Here is a 22,658-nt window from a genome sequence, read left to right as displayed (position 1 = left end):
GGGTAGTCTCTCTGAGACTACACCCGTTATGGCACTCTCCTCTCGGAGGAGAGTAAGAGACGTCAGAGGTGGTGCTGGCACTGCACCAGTAGAGACTCCCATTCTTTTTAACTCAAGGGGTACCCATGGACGTTGTTCAGGCCAGAAAAGTCATTACGACAGATGAGTCACTGATCAGTTGGGGGGGGGCATCCCCGAGGGCAGGGTGGTCTTTGATCACTCCTCTTACACATGTTGGCACGCAAACTGATTTTATGTGCCAAATCCCACTGGCAATCCCTGAATACGATGCCCGTTATGTGATCCACCAAACAACGCTTATTGCACTGGATAGTGGAAGCTATCCTTGGCATATTCCAGTAAGGGTCTTATATCCCCAGCACATTCAAAATGGGGAACGTCGGCTTCATGGGCTCTTTTTAAGGGAGTCACGATACAGGATATTTGTGGAACTGGTCCTCATCACACACATTTACAAGGTTCTCAACCTTGATTTTTTAAACTTTGCAGATTTTTAACATTCACAAACAGCTATATAACACACTACATGAAAGGTAATATCTGAATAAGCATAATAGGGACACTAACACACAAACCGAGGCTGGTTTCTTCACACATGTCTGGCAACCAGGGCGTTAATAAACTGTTAATCATCCGGGGCTGAGCCCAGATTCTTCTCCATTATTATTATTATTTTTATTTTTTTTTAATGAACTTCTAAATATACTGTTTCCATGCTTGTTTTTTTTTTCTTGCATATGAGGACTAATTGCTTAAAAATGTTAAACTTGGACAAAAAGTTGGGTTCATCATTAAACTTACCTCGGGTGTGATCAGTGTTTGCAGGACTAACAGACCGATTAAATGTCACACTTTCTGGCTATCTAACTTGAGACTAGGTTAGTTTGGTGTCGCTTTAGCCAAGGGGAGACAAAAGTTATTATGCTCTGCTCATATCATATTGGTCCTAAATATAAATGTCTTGCGTTGTGTAATATATATATATATATATATATATATATATATATATATATATATATATATATATATACATACACACACACATGGGCCTTTCACTACACAGAGAACTAAAAAGGACCATTACATTTGTGACCTATCCCTACACAGGGTGTAGTTACGCATCTATCTGCTATCTGGCAACCCTGATAGAAGTAGAGCGCTTCACTCTCACTAATTATCCCATAACAGCCGAGCAATGCTGGGGAATAAAAATCGGAATTAAACGGTCATAAATATGAAGGTAAGAAGAGATTGATGTCTGGATTATTAAATTAAGTTATTTGTTTATTTAAAATAGCGACATTTTGTAGCTCTGATTTCTGCGCGACGCCAAAAAACCCTCAAAAACTACTGAATTAATTACACGTGTAGAATTAACTGCACGTTTCTTTAAGCCAGCTTCTTTCTAGGTGTAAGATTTATAAAACATTTAAAAAATTTATTTAAGAGGTTTATCGTAGTTAACATTTAATAGTATTTTTTTTTTAGACCTCTCAAAGTTTCCTTCCTGTTACTTTAATCAGTTATTAGGTTGTGGGGATAATTAATATAAATTGTTTAATAAATATAGCTACTGTTGTAGGAAAATGCACGCTGGGGCAAATAAATAAATAAATAAATAAATAAAAATTGACCATGTTCATTTCGACGCAGAATTTTTAGATTAATACTTAAAAAAAATAATAATTAGTTTTTTAGAATCACAATACATTTTTTGAAAAACGTTTTAATATATATATATTTTTTAATGAACGACTGAAGCAGCACAACACGAGATAATTGGCGATAGCTTTTCCTTAATATGTTTGCAATCTATTATTTATACAGCCTCCATTAAAACCCGCGAATATCGTTAGGCAACACACACACAAAAAAAGGAAAAATAAAAGCATTACAACAAAGAGACACTATTGCAACCGCAGCAACTGACCTCGCTGTAGCATATAACTCCACGTTTACTTGTGAGGTCTTCAGTTTCTTTTGCCTCTTGGGAGCATTTTCAGAAGCACTACGCTTATTGCACTTTAAACAATGCAAAAAGTTGAGAGAAACGCGAGATACACCGCACATTGAGAGATAAAACCGTGAGGCAGTACCGAGACATGAGCGCACTGAAACTTTTTTACAGAATGTAACTTTTTATAATAAATGCGTTTTATATTTAAGGTAGTAGCTGATTAACAAATGAATACATTTTATGCGTTTATGCCATTGAAATTATTGATGGCAAACTCGGGAATAATCAAATCCGTGACCTGCTTTCTTAAGCAGTTATTCCAGTGTTCGAACTGTCAAAGTTCTTGGGCTGGGGGTTCGATGAGGAAGACACACAAAATGTGCAGTGCTTGAGAAGTACTGCCATAATAGATGGACAAAGACATTTCTCCACGTAGAATCCATGCAATAACAAACTTAAACTTTATTTTTCAATGCAAAGTGACCCCAAATCGCTCATTTAATACCTTGCATTAAGGCACAGTATTGGAAGAATCCTCCCCCAAAAACAGTAAATAAAAAATAAATAGGACATTTTACATACTATCTATTCTATTCATTCTTTCTATCAGTGCTATGAAGAACACTGTTAAAAAAAAAAAAAAAAAAAACGGTACAAATTTACTGTAAAATACTGGCAGCAGGGCTTCCAAGCAGTTACCAGGTGTAATTTTTACAGTGACCTTACTGTAATTAGGGAATACAGGAAAATGCTGTGTGTGTGTGTGTGTGTATATATATATATATATATATATATATATATATATATATATATATATATATATATATAAACAATTATGTATATTATATATCATAGAAATATATCATACTCTATATTTATATTATATTTATATAATAAATGCATTTGCAATGTATTGATATCTTGAAAAACTGGTCAAATTAATTTTTAAATATAATTTCACATATACATTAATGGACACTATGTGATAACATGGCTCTAAAAACAATGCAAAGTTAATTTTGTACATGAAAATATTTTATTCACTTCACAACTTCACATATTGGCCAACGTGGCCCTTCAAACAATACAGGAATAATACAAACTGCATGAGCTTTTTTTAACAACACAAGTTGATCAACATGGTCATCATGAAACCAAACGTAACAGACAATATTTCAAGACCTCATGAACAGGCCAACACGGCCAAACAGCAATGCACCAAGTGAGCTAAACTAACTAAACTGCTAAACTTCTGAACTAGAAAATGTTGAATGCTTCAGGTTCAGATCCTGATCCATCTGAGGGTCCAAAGAGTGGCTAGAAATATTGAAAAGAACAAACAGGACAATATATTACATATTATAAATGAATGAATGAATGAATAAATAAATAAATAAATAAATAAATAAATAAATAAATAAATAAATGGATGGACTATACGTCCAGTTAGAGAGAGGGAGGCAGGGAGGGATGGTAAATACAGTTAGAGGGATGATAGATACAGATAGAGTTAACGTTTGAATACCATACTGCATTTGCATTTATCAAATTCCTGTGAAACTTAATAAACCTTATATATCCCCAAACAGTATCAAGATTTATATGCACAAATCCGACATGGGATCTTCTTGAAAATTATGCTTATGGATGCTAGCCATGTTTAATTCCCCACACTCAGAAAATAATGCCATCAGGAGACAGACATTAAAATACAAAATACATATGCTTAATGTAATATTCATCAATAGTGCACAAAGGTTTAGAGTACATCTGAATAAAACCGATTATAGCTGACTTAGTTGAAGACTGGGCAATGCGCAGAAAGACCGTCATGGAGAGGAAAGGGGACAAGGCAGAAAGGTGCGGAAAAAGAAAAGAAATGCATTTTCTTTCTATGAATTTTAGGTACACATGTATACTTCATTGCTTACATTTAAACAACACACGGAAATCCGTTTTTCATGCTAATCTGGCGCTGGACCACATGGACACCGGAGCTACAAAGCGCGCGCGACGTGTAAACACCGCCTCCAGTAGAAAAACATCTGTGAGCCCACAATTAAAATCTACTGGATTATTGTAATAAATCATCTACAGACACCTAAAATAACTCATTGTGGTGGGCTCGTGCTTCCGCGAGATCACTGTGATAAGACCGCGGGCAAGTTGGTTTTATATGGACGTTCACTGCATACTAAAGCTTCTCTCGAATGTACATTTGCTTACTCCGGAGTGGGCAGAGAGCCAAGTACAGTTGAACATATTGAAAAAAAATTTCCCGTTAATGCGAGCTGAAGATAATCTTGAGAAACGCAGGTCATCCGCGTTTTATAATAATGGTCATTAAGGGGCCGTCTAAAAAGTGCATGACCTGGGCAACTGTGTAAAATTCTACCAAGATTATAGTCGTCTACTTCACAGGATATCTAACGTATTGAAGTGTTAAGATACAGTATAGACACAGTATTTGTTTATTGTTTTATAGCATATATTCTATTAATGACTATTAATGTTATACATTTTTATTGCAGATAAACTGATTCACACTATATTATGCTCCATTCTTCTTATCAAAGACAACTCTATTTTAATCAAGGTTTTTTTTTTTTAAGTTTTGTTTAAAAAAAGATCTAATAATAAAGAAAAATTATTAAAATTCAATAACTTATTGCTCATAGGAGGTACACGTGCAAATTTGTTTATTGGAAAACCAAATGCGATAAGATAATATATTATTGCTACCAACTACAACAAACAAATTTTTAAAAACTCAGTTTGTAATTTTTTTTTTAAGTTAAAAAAGAGAATTAAATAGAGATGCACCGATGTATCGGCCGATAAATGCTATTTTTCCCGCTATCGGACAATAGTTTAAAAACATCCGATGATCAGGGCCTATTATATCTTGTTAATCAAAAGAGGGTGGGAAAACGCATCGATTTCGTGTTGTGTGTATAGATGATGTCTCTTGTGTGGACAAAATGGCGACAAAACTGCAGTTTGTAATCTCTGTAAACTATGCACCGCAAAAATTTTCCACCGGAAATGAGCAGCAGTGAAGCAATGAGTCTAATTTTTCCCTGCGCTAATAATGAGGGAGAAAGTATATATATTGCACAGAAAAATATATTTGTACAGTAGTACATTTCATATCCAGTTAATGTTAATATATAAAAAAGTTGATATTATATATTAGTAGTTTGATGTTCAGTGATGAAGTAGAGATGCTTTTGTTTGTAGTGAGTGAATGTGAGACTAATAGGAAGATTTTTAGAATTCAGTCAATGTTAATATGAATTAATAACATTCAATAAATTAAGAAATTTTACTTTAATCTTCAGAATTTAGTTCGTGTTAATGTTAATTAGAGTAATGTGTTTTCTGTTTATGAGACCAGTTACAGTGAAACAACTTGTTGAAATTGAGAGAATAAAGTTTTTATTTTCATTTCCTTCAGAATTGTGGAATTAATTATTGTTAATTTAAAAGAAGGCATAAAAGCCAGAACTATCGGTATCGGCCGATATCACTCTGAATAATCGGTTATCGGTATCGGCTGAGAAATTTTGTATGGGTGCATCTCTAGAAATAACAATTGAATAACTTTGACTGAGTTACATGTGTAAAAGCAAATGCAATAGTTTATTATTGCTACCAACTACAACAAATAGATTTTTTAAAACTCGGTATGTAACTTTTTTTTTATTTAATTACATTTTTTAAAATCAAAATTCTTTAACTTTTTGACTGCTTGAGTTGCACAGAACCAAATACAATAGGACACTGATCATTAGTGCTACCAACTACAGCAAATATATTTGTAAAAACTCAGTTGTTTTCATTTTTTATAATTAAAAAAAAGAAGAAAGAATAATAATAAAAAATAAATAACTGCATTAATACATGCATTTGGTTTACATGTGTAACTCATGGTCAAAAAGTTGTTGCATACTTATGTTTTCTTTTTCATTTTTTAAATAAAAATAAATTTAAAAAACAGAGTTTTTAAAATATATTTGCTGTAGTTAGTAGCAGTAATAGATTGTATTATAGTGCATTTTGTTTTACATGTGTAACTCAGACAGTCTTGGACCCCAAAGCCTTACCAGAGTCCTTACCAGTGCCTGAACTTGTGTACATGATATACTGTACTGATTCAAGACCTACTGAACTAGGGAGTTGTATGACACATACCCAGTGTGATCTCAGTCACTTTAACTGTGACATGGATGTTGCTACCAGATCGGCTGGTTTAAGTATACAGAAATTGTTGACCTTTTGGGGAATTTCATACACAGCAGTCTCTATAGAGTTTGTACAGAAGGGTGGGGGGGAATAAAACATCCTTTGAGCAGAGGGTCTGCAGGCTGAAACACCTTGCCTATGAGAGAAATCAGAGGGAATTGACCAGACTGGTCTGAGCTAACAGGAAGCTAGTCGGGCAAATAATCACTCTTTACAACTGTGGTGAGCAGAAAAGCTTAAAATGCACAACACAAGGGATCATCACATTGAGGTGGATGGGCTACAGCAGCAGAAGGGCACTTCAGGTTCCACTTCTTTGTGGACACATGGGCACAAACTCATGCAAACTGGAGAGTTAAAGACTGGAAAAAGAACGGGTTATTTTATAATCTTCAACTGTCCAGTTCAGGTGAGTCTGTGCCCATGATAGTCTCAGATTCCTGACAGGACTAGAACCCAATGTGATATTTTGCTGTTGTAGCTCATCCAGCTCAAAGTTTGATGTCTTGTGCATGCTGAGATGGTTTTCTGCTCTCCACCATTGTAAAGAGTGATTTTATTTTGAGTTACTATACATCAACAAGGCATTTCCTCCTACAGAACATGTGCACTCATGCACCATTCTGTGTAAACTGAGAGATTATTGTGTGTGTGAATCCCAGGAGATCAGCCATTTCTGAAACACTCAAATCAACAGTTCTGGAACCAACCACCATGCCATCGTTAACCGGTTAACCTGTATCCGCATGATGTTTGAATTTCATTGCTGCCACATTATTAAGAATGTAGAATGTACAGATGTTCCTATTAAAGTGAGAGAAAACTTTATATATAAATAGAAAGGCTGAATCTTAACATTTAAAGTGGCTTACAGGACACTTGCAGCAAATTATGTTTGCTGAATCTATGATCTAAAAATTCTGTACAACATCCATATGCTACCCTATCTCTGTGATCTACAGGTCATCATGCGTGTGTGGAGGGTGAAGGTTTTGGTCAGTTTTGTGATACTAGGATTATTCGTAGCTGTTCTCCTTCATCACTGGACTGCAAGAGCTCCAACTGTGATACACAGTCAAAAAAGTCTAGATTCCACCATAGACAAGCTTCTTGAACGTAATAAACAGTGGAAGAACAGTGACAACCATATTCCCTACCACCTCAAAGAAACCACAGCACGGTGAGTAGACTCTATTATGGCACTCTGACTCTGGAATTACAAACTGATAAAAGTTTCATGAATATTTAATAGTTACAGGTCCTTCAGGCATGCATATATAATTGTCTTTTATTGAATGTTTTGATCTTTTGTTTTTAAAAAAATTACAAAAATACTCTGCTCTCATGGATATCAAACAATTGCAAACAACTGCAGGTTTATAAAAAATCTTTGTTAAATATAGGTGTGCAACAATTATTGGCACTCTTTGTCAATACTTTATGCTAGCTCCCTTTGCCAAGATAACAGAATCTTCTCCTATAATGCCTGATGAGGTTGAAGAATACATGGCGAGGGATCTGAGACCATTCCTCCATACAGAATCTCTCCAGAGCCTTCAAATTTCGAGGTCCATGCTGGAGGACTCTGCTCTTCAGTTCACTCCACAGATTACGTATTGGTTTCAAGTCAGGGGACTGGGATGATCATGGCAGGACCTTGATTTTGTGGTCAGTAAACCATTGTTGTGTTGATGTATGTTTTGGATCATTGTCCTGCTGGAAGATCCAACCATGGCCCATTTTAAGCTTTCTGGCAGAGGCAGTCAGGTTTTCATTTAATATCTGTGGATATTTGATTGAGTACATGATCTCATGTATCCTAACAAAATGTCCAGGTCCTCTGGTAGAAAAACAGCAAAACATTAAAGCACCACCACCATATTTAACCATGGGCATGAGGTACTATTCCATATGGCTACCTCTCTGTGTGCACGAAAACCATGTCTGGTGTTTATTGCCAAAAATCTCTGTTTTGGTTTCATCTGGCCAGAACCCGATCCCATTTGAAGGTCCAGTATTGTGTCTGGCAAACTGAAGACACTTGAGTTTGTTTTTGGATGAGAGTAGAGGTTTTTTTCTTGAAACCCTTCCAACGAACTTGATGTAGGATTATAGTTTTTCTGCAATACTCCAGCTGTGATCCTTTGAGATTTTTTGTGCACTTGAACCATCCTCTTCACAGTGCGTTGAGATTATATAGACACACGTCCAATTCCAGGTTGATTCATAACATTTCCAGAAAAAATGTAATCAGTAAAGTAATCCAAGTATCACAATATGAAAGTAATGTCATCTGATTATTTTTGGACTACTTCAAGACCACATATGTAAATAAAGTCAAGAGAAAAGCAATATGATCTAAAATACTTTTATTTAGAGCTTAAAATATGATCAGTATGTTCAGTGTTTGGATTTGTTTTAATAAAAAAAAAAAAGATCACTGTCCCTGATGTGGGAAACATTACATCTCAAAAGCTAGGGTAACCATATTCTGGTTTTCCAAAAAGAAGACGCCCTTTTTCCCCCTTTTTTGGGGTTGGGAGCAGGGGTGTTAGCTGAACTGTTAATCAGCGTATTTATAAATATATTGTTTGCAGTATTGTTATATTGTTTGAAGTGATCTTCCGGCTTTCAAAAGCCAGCTGTGCTTTCGGACATCTAAGGTCATCAGTTTGGAATCGACGTGGAGTTAACCTCTCTGTGAAGCTCTGTATGTACAAGGCCGTCGTCCTATCCTCCATGCTCTATGGCTCGGAAACTTGAACCGTCTACCAACAGGACACCAAGAAATTGAATCACTTCCACCTCAATTGCTTTCGACATATACTCGCCATCAAATGGCAGGACAGAATCCCAGACACTGAAGTTCTGGAGTGAACAAAAATACCCAGCATCTTTGCAATGCTGAAACAAATTCAACTGCGCTGGGCCGGTCATGTCAGCAGAATGTCGGATACGCGCATTCCCAAACGTATCCTATACGGCGAACTTGTAGTTGGATTACGATCTCGCGGTGGACAGAAGAAATGCTTCAAGGATACTCTGGAAATGAACATGAAGGACCTCAACATCGATCATAACAACATAACAACAAGATCAGAACACCTTGCGTAGAGAAGTGAAACAAGGAACCGCAGCCTACGAAGAAAAAAAAATCACCCAAGCAAGAAGGAAGTGCCAAAGGCCCATACCCCAACACAGGAATCAACCAGTCTGCTCACACTGCGGTCACATTATTCGTTGCCTGCATAGGGCTTCTTTGACATTTGCGGGTACATAGAAACTCTGCTCCACTTCAAACTTTTCCATAATGGAGGTATAAAAATGGAAACTGTGGTCTTCGTTGAAATCAATGGACAAACTCCTATATTGTTTGCATGCATTTTTTTTTGTTGCATGTGAGGGCGAATTGCTTAAAAAAATGTGAAAATTAGACAAAAAGTTGGATTTACCATAAAACTTGCTTGTTTGCAGGACTACCAGACCTGCAAAACATTGAATAGAATGACCCACCATTTACCAGTAAATTTGAAAAGACTATGATTTACAGACCAAATTGGCAAAAGAGCTTTAGCACCTCACCTTTGTTCTCCCCCTTTGTGGCTTGACATAGAAAGTAAGGAACATATGCTGATTTATAAACTCCTCGTCCATTACAGTGCTGACTAACAATTTCCCATTATTGCTGCATCTGTTTTGTGAGTTAAATCTGCCCAACGATATGCATAGAAAACCTTGTGATTGTGTAAAAAAGCCCAATATTTAAGTTGAAATCCGAGAAATTCTTTATTAAACTTAGTGTTATTTTACTCCGCAGAAATGAGTGCGTTTGTAAAGGAGACACATGGCATATTAATGTGCCTTTTGGTCACCTGTTTTTTCCTTGGGTGGATGCTATGGAGTTGCAATCTGCATTCAGAGCCTCAGAGTTGGAGGAAATGAAGCAGCGTCGACAAAATGAGTACAAGAAGTTCCTGAGAAGGTGAGGCGATAAATAGCAACAAGTACCATGCTTTGGTCAAAGTGTTGTTTTTTCTTCATTCTATACCTAGTGAGTACCTGCATGTTTTCCTGAACTGAAATGTCTTTCTTTTTCTGTATCTCAATCATAAGTACAGTTCTACCATTTTCAAATATGGCTCAATGCAAAAGTGAAAAGGGAGGAATTGCATTTAAACATTTTGTTACAATGCTACTGAAATTTCACTACTTTTACTTTAATAAATGAAATATAAAAATGAGAAATATGACTATGAAAGACATGTCTGTCTTTATACCTGCCTTTCTACAGCCATTTTGGCAGCCATGTTCCTTATAATGGTTTCTTATCTATTTAAAGTGATCTTTATAGAGAGCCCAGGCAAGTTTAGAAAGTTAATTTTAAAAAATGTTCCATGTTGTTTTTGGGGAAATGGTTGTATTTTCCTAGTAGAAATAAACCCACTGTGGTAAGAACCCAGTTTTTCAATGCTTTAGGCTATTTGCCTGAATACAGCCACAAGAAGTCAAGTTGCTTTTATTGTCATTTCAACCATATACAGCTGGTACAGTACACAGTGAAATGAAAGTGTTCCTCCAGGACCATGGAAACAACACACTAGCCACATGAGACGACAGAACTAACTAAGACGTCTACATAAAGTGCACATGCAAACATGTGTAAATAACACAAGATGGTACATAACTACTAAAATAGGACAAAGTGTGACAGTGTAGTGCTGATCAGTACACAGTTGTAGTGTGAAAGTGGTAGACCAATTGGTGTGCGAGAAGGCGTGAATTACAGAGAGGGGTTAAAGTAATGCAAACATGCACGCACACATTGCAGTATTAGACCATAAGCACATCATAATGAAACTAAAGCAGAATCCTGGACATTTTCTCAAATTTAGGTCCAAAAAAAAGAGGACATGTCTGATGGGGAAAGATGTTCCCCCTAACAAGAGCATTTCAGAGAACAATTTGTTTTAATTTCTACCAAGTTAACTTTATTAACCAAATTAAATTTATTTGCTCATGCACCAGGAGGTTGCTCATGTGAGCCACGACTGGCAAGAGAGAACCAGAACTACAATCAAGCAGCAGTCTATATTGTGTTATGTCAAATTAATTTCTTTGGTTTTAAATGAAAAGAATTGTAATCCTGGCAGTATTCCCATTTTTTACAAAATGTACCTGTAATCTGATTACTTTTGTTTTTTTGACGTAACTGTAACGGATTACAGTTACCAGTTTTGTGTATCCTGATTATGTAATGCTGTTATGTGTATTCTGTTACTCCCCAAGCCTGGTTTTCGCAGACCACCACACATATTGTTAGTGTAAAAATCTTTACATTCAAAAGTCTTTTTATTTGCTTTGTATAGGTGCACATGGATTATTGAAGTTGCACTAGTCAAAAATTTGTTCTTTGACTTTAAATAACCCCCTTAACTCCATACAACTTGTACAGACCCTTAGACCCTTCTAATAGCTTCGTGGGAGTTGTACAACCCCTGGCAAAAATTATGGAACAAATTATGGTATCGTCACACTTCAAGGATGCTCACCTGGGATTTTTACTTTGTGGCAAATAAACAAATCACAGATATGACTAAAAACAAATTTTCTTTAATAGATGAACATTCTGGCTTCATGAAACTTGAAAAATTATGGAATCACCCAATGTTGAGTCAGCAACAAAAAAAAAATCACAATTAGTACTTTGCTGCTTCTGCTCGGGCTTTTATGAACGCCTGAATTCTTTGAGGCATGGACTTCACTAATGAAAAACGATATTCTCCATCAAGCTGGTTCCAACTTTCTTGTCATGGACTGATTTATTTTTATTTAATTTATTTATTTTTTTAAATTCCACTATAAATTTTCAGTAGGATTAAGATCCGGACTGTTTACTGGCCATGCCGTTGAGTTGATATGTCTTCCTGAAGAAAAGCTTTAACACTCTTTGGTCTGTGGCAAGATGCATTATCATTATCATCATCAAAACCAAACCTATTTTCTATTGATGCAACCCCATATCATAAATGAGTGGGGAAATTTGATTGTTTTCTTCAGACAGTCGTCTTTATATGTTTCATTAGAATGGCACCAGACTAAAGTTCCAGCATCATCTCCTTAGACAATGCAGATGCGTGATTCATCACTGAATATCACTTTCATCCAATCATCCACACTCCAGGATTGCATCTCTTTAGCCCACTGTAACCTTATTTTCTTCTGTTTAGGTGTAAGTACTAGTTTTCGTTTGGATTTTCTACACGTAAATCCCATTTCATTCAGCCGATTTCTTACAGTTCTGTCACAAACACTGACTCCTGTTTACGCCCATTTATTTTTCATTTGTTTTGTTGTGCATTTTCTATTTTCAAGGCATATTGCTTTGAGTTTTCTATCCTGTTTGCCGTCTTCCTTGGTCTACCCATACATTTTCCTTTTATAACCTTCCCATTTTGTTTATACTTGCACCAGATTTTAGACGCAGCTGACTTGAAACAACCGACATCTTTTGCCACACTCCGTGTTGGATTTACTTCTTGAAGGAGTTTTATAATCCTTTACATATTTTTTTTAGTTAACAACTCTCTTGTTGGGGCCATATTTCCTTTCAAAAAGTCCAAGGTTAAGGTCTGTAAACACTTTCTCTTAACTGCAGACTAATTAGCATTTTTAGACTTGTGCTGGTATTTGTTTTAGAAATGCAAATTACAAGGTGATTCCAATTTTTTGTCAACATTGAGTGATTCCATAATTTTTTTTCTCAACATTAAGTGATTCCATAATCCATAATGAGTATGTGGAATTGTGTGTGTGTGTGTGTGTGTGTGTGTGTGTGTGTGTGTGTGTGTGTGTGTGTGTGTGTGTGTGTGTGATGGTCCATCAGTGTCTCCATGCCTTCTGCCCAGTGTTCCCAGGATAAGCTCTGTACCCACCCTGACCAGGTTAAATACATAAATGAAAAAAATTCAATAAATAAATTTTATCTGCTCCACTACTTTTCAGGATATTCTGTGTAATGTGTTTTCATACTGTGATCAGTGTTCTTTCTTTCTTTCTTTCTTTCTTTCTTTCTTTCTTTCTTTCTTTCTTTCTTTCTTTCTTTCTTTCTTTCTTTCTTTCTTTCTTTCTTTCTTTCTTTCTTTCTTTCTTTCTTTCTTTCTTTCTTTATTTATTTATTTATTTATTTATTTATTTATTTATTTATTTTTGACTTGCAGCTCACATACAGCAGCAAACCTTCTCGTTGTTGCTGAGGCCAATAGTCCTCTTCAGTACCCCACCCAGGGTGTGGAGGTCCGTCCTAAAAAGTCCACCTTAATTCCTGGTAAGTGCCACCATTATAAACCCGTCACTGAATAGATATTTAAAGTTAATTGTATGTAAATTTGTCCTGGGCATGAGTGGATTTTTAAAAATGTCTGGAACCAAGTTTAACATGTATGCTTTTTGATTTTGCACAATGTTCAGAGATCATTGTTACATTTGTGGTTGCTTTTTATTCACATCATGATGAATTCTCAAATCTGATTGGTCAGAAGGTGTTGATTAATTTTCTATACCAGCAGCACTCATAATAGTGCCTACTATCATTCAATTCACAGGTTTATATTGTACTTGTTCTAATATCTTTTTCTTGTTAATATAAGAACTCATCCACATTGAGTTGTACGGCAGATGCGCCACTGATTAATGAAATTAATGAGAATGTTATTTAACTAGGAAAAATGTAGATTTGTTGATATGGTGAAGCTTTCTGTACAGAGATGTTTAACATCTATGGAAACAGCCACCAGTGTCACTGTTTGTGAGACGGTATTATTGGAGCAAAACAACTGAGCACCTGTGACGGTGGAATTTGTAGTTGTAGAAAATAGTCACACGTCTATCAGTAAATTTGAAGTCACAGAGAAAAATGCTTTAGGACTTGCAAACTTCTAGAATTTTATCTCTCCCACAAATGTAACATAGCAGTTGTTCAGCAACACAGCACCTTCTCAAATCCTTCATTGCAGATGCACAAATCCTATTCCACAAATCACAAACTCGTATACTCACATTTTTGCTACAGAGAATATGGTGCAAAACACTTGCAACAGAGTTTTTTTGTGCTTTTTTGCCGAAAACAACATGAATTGGCGAAATCGCAATTGCACGAAATTGTTTTGCACGGTCTTTGGCAGTGATGTTTGTTAGTAAATGAGACTTTTTAGCTGTGCTCGTGTTCACACGTAACTCGAAGAGGGCTTTAGCTTAATGCCGTTGTGATGACGTCACATGATGCATCTTGGACAAATCTGTGGAAAATCTGCGATCATTTTGAAAAATTCCAAGCTCCTTTGGATATTGCAGAGTTTGCTTGATTTTGTGTTCATTTCTGCGAAAATGTGAAGTAATAGGCAAATTTTTCACATCCGCAAATCAGTATGTGAATTCACGCAATGACGAATAGATTTTTGGGGGGATATTTTTCTAGCATAAACACAATTCAATAACTACAACTGCTTGAATCTGCCACTGCGAGCCTCGAATGCTGGGGGGGCGGGGTTTACGCTCACAAATGACAAGTTCCACGAGCTCTCACTTTTGCACAACATATCTCTGTGAAATGTAGTGATGGGTTATTCATGGACTATTCATTCTTTTTGAAATGGGAAGATGTCTCAGAGAGTGATTTGTTCATTTGTGTTGGCTGTGCATGCGCAACATATTGTTCTACATTTGTAACATGATAAACTGCATAGGCCCCTGTACAGGAAATCGGAATAAATTAGTTCACTTCCTGAGTATTGTGGGTTCTTCGGTCACGTGAAAACCACATAGGCTATGCATAGGAACCGAAAAGGAATAGATAAATTGTTGGTTGTTAGGTTAATTAAAAATGTTGAAGGTGGTAAAATCTTATTTTCTGAAGGTGTGAAGAGGATGTGTGATCAACATGGTCTCATACTTATTTTTTTTATAATTGCCTGTTTGCCTTTAAATGCATAGATTAGTGTGCTGTGTCCATTTATGTTTTGTTTTATTTCAGTTTTCTTTTGCAAGTCCTAATGTAATTATGTTTTCTTTGTTCTAAGGGTTGGGTCTGAAACTTATGTCAAGGCAGTCTTATTCAGTGAGTTTTCCAAATGTTCTTCATCTATGTTTACAATTACTATGTGGTGTTTTGTTTTTTACATTTGGTTTAGGGCGTTCCTTGTATATATGGACTTTGCTATAGTAATGTTGACCTAAATCTACCTCTCTATTTGTTGCAGGTAAATTTAACTGCCAGCATGGGCACGTTTGACGTAACAGCCTTGGTGGATGATGTCAGCAGAAGCGGAGAAGGAAAAATGCACATAAGCTTTTCCAGCCCACTTCTATCTGCACTTAACAGACAGCTGCAGTTCGTCACTTATACAAATGCAATTTTTCATCCCAATACTGCAGACATAGGTGAGCTGCCATATAGCTCAAGTCTGGCTATTGAATTGTCTTGGCTATTAAAACTGTAACAATGTTATCAAGGTCACTGATTAATATGTATTTTTCCATTCTCCAGTCCTGTCTTAAGAAATGGTAGAAATGCTTACGTATTTTGCATGAGAATAGATGATTTCTTGGAAGTGCATAGATGATCTAGAAATAAGATTTTTATTTCTATTTGGAGTTTGACATCGTATATATTTTTTAGAATATCACTTAAACTGGTGGCACGGTGGCTTAGTGGTTAGCACGTTTGCCTCACACCACCAGGGTTGATGGTTCAATTCCTGCCACGACCCTGTCTGTGCAAATGTTTATATGTTCTTCCCATGTTTCGGGGGTTTCCTCTGGGTACTCCAATTTCCTTCCACTGTCCAGAGGCATGCATTGTCCAAAATTTCCTTAGTGTATGAATGTGTGTACGACTGTGTGAGATTGTGCCCTGTGATGGATTGGCACACCATCCAGGCGTGATAGGCATGTCCCCTGGGATAGGCTCCAGGCTCTACGCAACCTAGAAGGATAAGCAGTATAGAAAATAGATGGATGGATGGAATCACTTAAACTTGTCTGGTTTTAACTTGTGCCATTTTTTTTGTAGTCTTGTGTGGTTGTTTTTTTATTAATCTGACTTTGGCATTGACAATTAATCCCGTTTTATTTTTTTAAAAACAGTGCAATTCGAGACTGATGGATTCCAAGCAGCCTTCACCATTAAAATCCGGCATGCAATCACTCCTAAACTCTATTATCCTGGACCTAGTGGACCTAAAGGAGGTAATTCACACTGGTCTTAATGAAGCATAATTTAGCACATACAAATGTTTTCAAAATGAACAATTGTGTTTCATTCATTTTTACTTTCCTTCTGTTGTAGAATACAACATAAGCGCACTTGTGACCATTGCTACGAAAACATTTCTGCGTTATGACAAGCTGCAAGATTTGATTGACAGCATTCGACAGTTCTATCCAACGGTCACGATAGTTATAGCTGATGACAGCGAGCATCCTAAGCCTGTAACTGGCCCTTACATAGAGCACTACACCATGCCTTTCAAAAAGGTAAAGAGTTTTACTGTTCTGTAGTGTAAAATAAATGGTTGGGTGGATTATTGTACAATAGGTATGGATTAACCATGGATTTAATCTAAGAGCCATGCTTTTGATATTAAAATGTCCCTTCAGTATAATTTCTGAATGGTGTCATATTACAGACTGTAATCCTAGCACACAAACAGTTGTGCCTGACAAGCTCTTATTTGTTAAGTGTTGTCCTAGCAAATGTCAACACAAATACTGTATTTCAACTATCTTAACATGGTAGAGTAATTTAGAAAAAAACGTAATATTAGCTTTCAATTCAGTAATCATGGAAGTAGTTTTGTTGCATGCAATTATGAAAAATAGATAGAATTGAACGCATCATGTTCATGGAATGTATCACGCGCACACAGCAAAACAGTGGTATAATAAAGTGCACATACCAACCGGTAGTTTTTGCTATGTCACATATACTAAGGATAGCATGGACTAGTTGACTAATACAGCCACTTAATATGCTGGATATAGTTAACATGGTCAATATGTGTGATATAGTTAGCATGTTCAAATGTAGGCTAAATTAAGACTTGCATGACCACCACAAACTGCACTGCTAACTATGTCATGCTAACTGACAGCTAATCGCAGCAGCGCGCACATTTTTTTTATTATTATTATTTTAACCCTTTGTTGACATTATGAACTGAGTTCAAATGTGGTGTTTCATTACCTTGGCATGGCAGTTTGTTAATTTAAAATTGACATATTAATAGAGATTAATAGAAATGTTTTTGGGTTTCTTTGTTCATTTTGCTAGTTCCTTGTTAGCCTAGATGATCTTTCATTTTAAAGCTCGTTGATGATGTACATTATTCCATTCAATTCAGTATTATTTGTATAACACTTTTAACAATGGAAATTGTTCCAAAGCAGCTTTATAGAAATATATAAATTCGGGATATAGATTTTAAATGTATGAATTTATAGAACCATTTAAATATTTCATCCTGGTGGTCAGCTTTGTTCTTATGACAGGATCATTATGGGTTTTTCTGAGGGTTTTTTTTTTTTTTTTTTTGCATGCAATCTAACATGCATTATGCTGCCAAAGCTTGCTGATTTTATAACTAACCTTTTAAAGTTTACCACAGGGTTGGTTTGCTGGGCGTAATCTCGCTGTCTCTCAGGTGACGACTAAGTACGTGCTGTGGGCGGATGATGACTTTATCTTCACCTCTAAAACAAGGTTGGAGAAAATGGTGGATGTTTTAGAGCACACCAATTTAGACCTGGTAAGAGGAACACATTGACTTTGGCTTTGCTTTTTACTCTCTGATTACGCTGACCACCCAAGTCAACTTACTCTTGCAAACAAAAATGTTCTGACTTGTTGCTTGGAAATGTTCTGACTTGGAACCACAAGGCCAATTCTGTTGTTTTCACTATACATTTAGGTTTGAGATCAAAAGATGAATGAGATGATGGATCAGAATTTCAGCTTTCATTTCCTCATATTTACAGCTAGGTGCTTTAAACAACTTGGAACATGGCAGCTTTTTGTTTAAACCTACTAATTTTTTTTCCAAGTGACCAATAAAATTGGAACACTTGAGTGATGTCTTGCTGTTTCTTGTTGCACCGGTGTGCCCTGTTAAATTGATTGTTTAAAGAATGAATAGTTCTTAATGTCTACTCTTGGATTGAGCCATAGTTTTCACCTATGAAGACTGCATTTGTTAATAAAAAATGATAAACCAATATGAAGACCAGATAGTTGTCTGTGGGAGAAAAGAAGAAAAAAATCTATCAGAGCCCTTGCACAAGCATTGGGCATAGCCAGTAGAACAAATTGGAATGTCCTTAAAAAGAAAGAAACCACTGGTGTACTAACAACCAGACATGGAACAGGGTGGCCTGGAAAGACAACCGCAGATGATAACGGAAACATTGTGAGAGCTGTGAAGAAAAACAAAAAAAACCACAGAAAGTGAGGTCACCAACAGCCTTCTAAGGGCAGGGGTGAAGGTATCACAATCCAACATTTGAAGAAGACTTCAAGAGCAGAAATATAGAAGCCATACCACAAGATGCAAACCACTCCTGAGCAGTAAGAATCGGCCAAATTGGAATTCTCAAAGAAATACAGAGATGAGCTGCAAAAGTTCTGGAACCAAGATTAACCTTAACCAAAGTGATGGAAAGGCCAAAGTGTGGAGAAAGAAATTATCTGTTCATGATCCAAAACATAGACACTCCTCAGTTAGGCATGGTGAAGGTAGTGTCATGGCTTGGGCTTGCATGGCTGCTTCTGGAACCGACTCACTCATCTTTATTGATGATGGAACTCATGATGGTAGTAGCAGAATGAATTCAGAAGTTTACAGGAACATTTTGTCTGCCAATTTACAGGGAAATGCATCCAAATGAATTGGGAGTAACTTTATTATGCAACAAGACAATGATCCAAAACACACTGCCAACTCAACAAAGGACTTTATAAGGGGAAAAGTGGAAGGTTTTAGTCTGGCCAAGTCAATCACCAGACCTTAACCCACATGAGCAGCATTTCACCTTCTGAAGGGGAGACTGAAGAGAGAAACCTCTTGAAACAAACAACTGAAAGAGGCTGAGGTAAAAGCCTGAGAAAGTAACACAAGAAGAATCCAGCAATTTAGTGACGTCAATGACTACGTTTACATGGACAGCAATAATCTAATTATTGACCTTAATCTAAGTAAGGTAATTATGTGATTAAGGTGTTTACATGAGTCGCTTTTAGAATACTCCTGTCATGTATTCGTTTTACATGTTATTGATCATAATTAAATTAAGAGCCCGCGTCATTACGTCACCGTGCCGCGCCGTCCGACGTCCCTCCAGAATTTCACGTATCAATATACAGTTGGTCTTCGTTATGGTACCGTATATAGTTTTGGGTGTTTTTATTTAAATTTTTTACAAACGCTTCAAGTGCGGTTAATTATTAGTCTTGCTATATGTGCAAATAGACAACTGCTTGAAGCCGTGGGCTGCGTCTCAAATCACCTACTTACCTACTGTGTAGTAGCCGAGATGCATGTATTTTTCCCCACTACAGGCCTATAGTAGGCAAGTATGCAGTTTGGGACACAGCCAAACTCTTTTGTTCGCCGTAAAACTGCCGTGTGATCGTGTCCTGTCGCAAAATACGGTGAAAACTCCCACACGACGTTCATAATGTGATTAAGGTGTTTACATGTCTGTAATGCACGTCCATAATACTATTAAAACAGGAGTAATCCACCTGTCATAATTCGATCAGAGCTTAATTAGATTATGACCTTAATTAGATTAAGGTTGCTGTTTACATGGTAGTTTCTTAATCAAATTATGGTCCTAATTAGATTAAGAGTGGATTATTGTTGTCCATGTAAACGCAGTCAGTGAGTCACAGGCTTGATGCAGTTATCTGTTCCTATGCCTTTGCTCACCTAAAACATGGGTGGTCTGATACAAAAGGTTTTATGTTTTATGTCGTTTAACACATCTAGATGTAAATACCAGGAAATAAAAGCTGAAATGCTAAACTCTCATCTCATATCCATCTTTTGATCTCAAGCCTAAATGTTTTTGGTGTATAGCACAAAAAAAATTAATTGGTCTTGCATTTACAATAGTTTTTAGAGAGGACTGTAATTCTGTAATATTACAGAACTATAAATGACTGTCCTCAAGACTAATTTATTTACTTCGAGTAATAATACTGATGTAATTAATTCATGACTTAAAGCTATGTTCATGAATGTAGGATAATTTGCATCTCCTACCACCATAAGCAAGTATGCCTGAGACCCTATGACAATATGGTGATATAAAAGGTTTATCTACCCATGTATTCTAAGTGTCCTTGTGTGTTTGTTTGCACACCCAGGTTGGAGGAGCAGTCAGGGAGGTGACAGGATACACTGCAACCTACCGCAATATCATCTCTTCAGAAAAAGGTGGAGAAGATGGAGACTGTTTACACATTAGAAGAGGCTTCTATCATGCTCTTGAGGGCTTCCCTAATTGTGTGGTCACGGATGCCGTCATTAACTTTTTCATGGCGCGTACTGACAAGGTACGGCAAGTGGGCTTTGACCCTCGCCTGGCACGGGTTGCACACCTAGGTAAGCAGTTTGATGTCAAATGAAAAAGTCTCACATTTATTGATAATTATGTACAATGTATGATGTGATGTAAAGGTTCTCATTTCACTTTTATGTCTATAAAAAATCTCCTCCCACTCTAGAGTTTTTCATCGATGGCCTTGGTGTTCTCCATGTGGGTTCCTGTGATGATGTTATAGTCAACCATGCATCAAAGATCAAAGGGATGCTGCCATGGGGACAATCAGAAACTGATAAGGCCTATGCTAAGTTACGTTATATCAACTACTCAAACAACTTAAATGGTCTTTATTACTACAAGAATCACTTCAAATGCTTAACGAGTAATGCTTAACTGTGATCCTACCCATTTTTTTTTACTACTGTCTCAATTTCCGTAAGACATTACATGCAAATTTACAGAGGTATCAATGAAAAAGAAGACCAAACATGACCATGTACCTAAATAACACACTCTTTTTCTTTTTCTATGGATTCCTCTGAGGACTTTTTTCCTCTGGAATATTGTTAACAGACCAAAAATATAAGTAAAGCTTTTGAACTGTTGTGTTTTTGTACATGCTGGTTGTTGTTGTTGTTGTTGTTGTTTATTATTATTATTATTATTTAAATATTTGATGTTTAACACACTTAGTAAAATCTTATTTTACTTTTTTTATTTGAAAGATTTTTACATTTCTAAACATTAGTTCTTCATGCGCCGTTTCTTGTAACATTTACCATAGTGTTGGTTTCCTGGGCATAATCTCACTACCTCTCCGGTGATGACGTGCTGTAGATACAGTAGATGATTTCATCTTCACCTCTAAATTTCCAGAGTCTGTGGAAAGTTCATGGATGCAGGACTGTTTCTTATACTCATAGAGGTCTTTTTATTTAATTTTTTATGTATTTGCCTGCAGTATTTTCTAATGAATTTAGTTGGTTCTATTTCCCAAAATATAAACAAACTATCAGTATAATTTAAACCGCCACAATCCTGACCAGGGTGTATTCCACAAAGCTAATAAAAGTGGAGCTTATTTGAAAAAGCCGCGCTTGACTTCGTGCAATCCAGGAGGCTTAATGTGTTCGATCAACAAAATTCAGGTATAGCTTATTTCCCTTAATTCAAGCCAGAATTTGGCAATTAAGGCTCACGCACACTTATACAAGCAGGCCTAGCAGTCGAGTGAAGATATAGTGAAATGGCAGCGAATAAAAAAAAAAAGCCACTTGTTTCACTCCAGATAAACAACTTATACAATGAATATAAAAGCTTTATTTAAAGCAACACCGACTACGGCTTACAGCTCAAAAATCCAGTATCTCAAAATACTAGAATAAAGAATTTTCTCTGACTGATGTTCCCTACAGCCATGCTCCAAATTCTAGTGGAAAGTCTTCCCAGAAGAGTAAAGGTTATTATTGCAGCAAAGCAGGGACCAACTCTCTTTTAATGCCCATGGTTTTGGAATGGGATTTTCAACAAGCACATACACCCATCAGCCATAACATTAAAACCCCCTGCCTAATTTTGTGTGACCCGTTGAGGCACAGACTCCAAAAGACCTGGGGAATTTGAAGGCCAAGTCAGCACCTTGAACTCTTTGTCAGGTTCTTCAAACCACTGAACAATATGTGTGGCAGGGTGCATTATCCTGCTGAAAGAAGCCACTGCCATTAGGGAATACCATTGCCATGAAGGGATGTACTTGGTCTGCAACAATATTTACTGTAAATAAGTGGTACATGTCAAAGTAACATCCACATGAATGCCAGGACCGAAGGTTCACCCA

The 22,658-nt window shown here is 36.5% G+C and overlaps 1 protein-coding gene across 2 annotated transcripts; it reads left to right on the top strand.

The window, feature by feature from the left end:
- The first annotated feature begins 1,106 nt into the window (after positions 1-1,106).
- On the top strand, positions 1,107-21,437 carry LOC108276386 (beta-1,4 N-acetylgalactosaminyltransferase 1). 2 transcript variants are annotated; one of them, XM_017488013.3, is made up of 11 exons: positions 1,107-1,261; positions 7,186-7,403; positions 10,041-10,205; positions 13,441-13,547; positions 15,298-15,335; positions 15,478-15,658; positions 16,364-16,465; positions 16,566-16,753; positions 17,884-18,024; positions 20,643-20,880; positions 21,003-21,437. In XM_017488013.3, the coding sequence occupies exons 1-11, from the start codon at positions 1,256-1,258 to the stop codon at positions 21,212-21,214; spliced, it is 1,596 nt and encodes a 531-aa protein (XP_017343502.1). In that variant the 5' UTR covers positions 1,107-1,255; the 3' UTR covers positions 21,215-21,437. The 2 variants fall into 2 exon arrangements, with proteins under 2 accessions (XP_017343502.1, XP_017343503.1); XM_017488014.3 differs by lacking the exon at positions 10,041-10,205.
- Positions 21,438-22,658: the final 1,221 nt, after the last annotated feature.

This window comes from Ictalurus punctatus, chromosome 15 (genome assembly GCF_001660625.3).
Source record: "Ictalurus punctatus breed USDA103 chromosome 15, Coco_2.0, whole genome shotgun sequence".
NCBI classification, from domain to species: Eukaryota; Metazoa; Chordata; class Actinopteri; order Siluriformes; family Ictaluridae; genus Ictalurus; species Ictalurus punctatus.
The sequence above is the reverse complement of the archived record's forward strand: the minus strand, read 5'-3'. Positions and strand labels throughout refer to the sequence as shown.

Excerpts from the sequence above, each read along its gene's own strand:
- LOC108276386 (XM_017488013.3), top strand. Across the intron at positions 10,206-13,440 it reads TACAAGAAGTTCCTGAGAAG|CTCACATACAGCAGCAAACC; the intron begins GTGAGGCGATAA and ends TTTGACTTGCAG. Across the intron at positions 18,025-20,642 it reads AGCACACCAATTTAGACCTG|GTTGGAGGAGCAGTCAGGGA; the intron begins GTAAGAGGAACA and ends TTGCACACCCAG.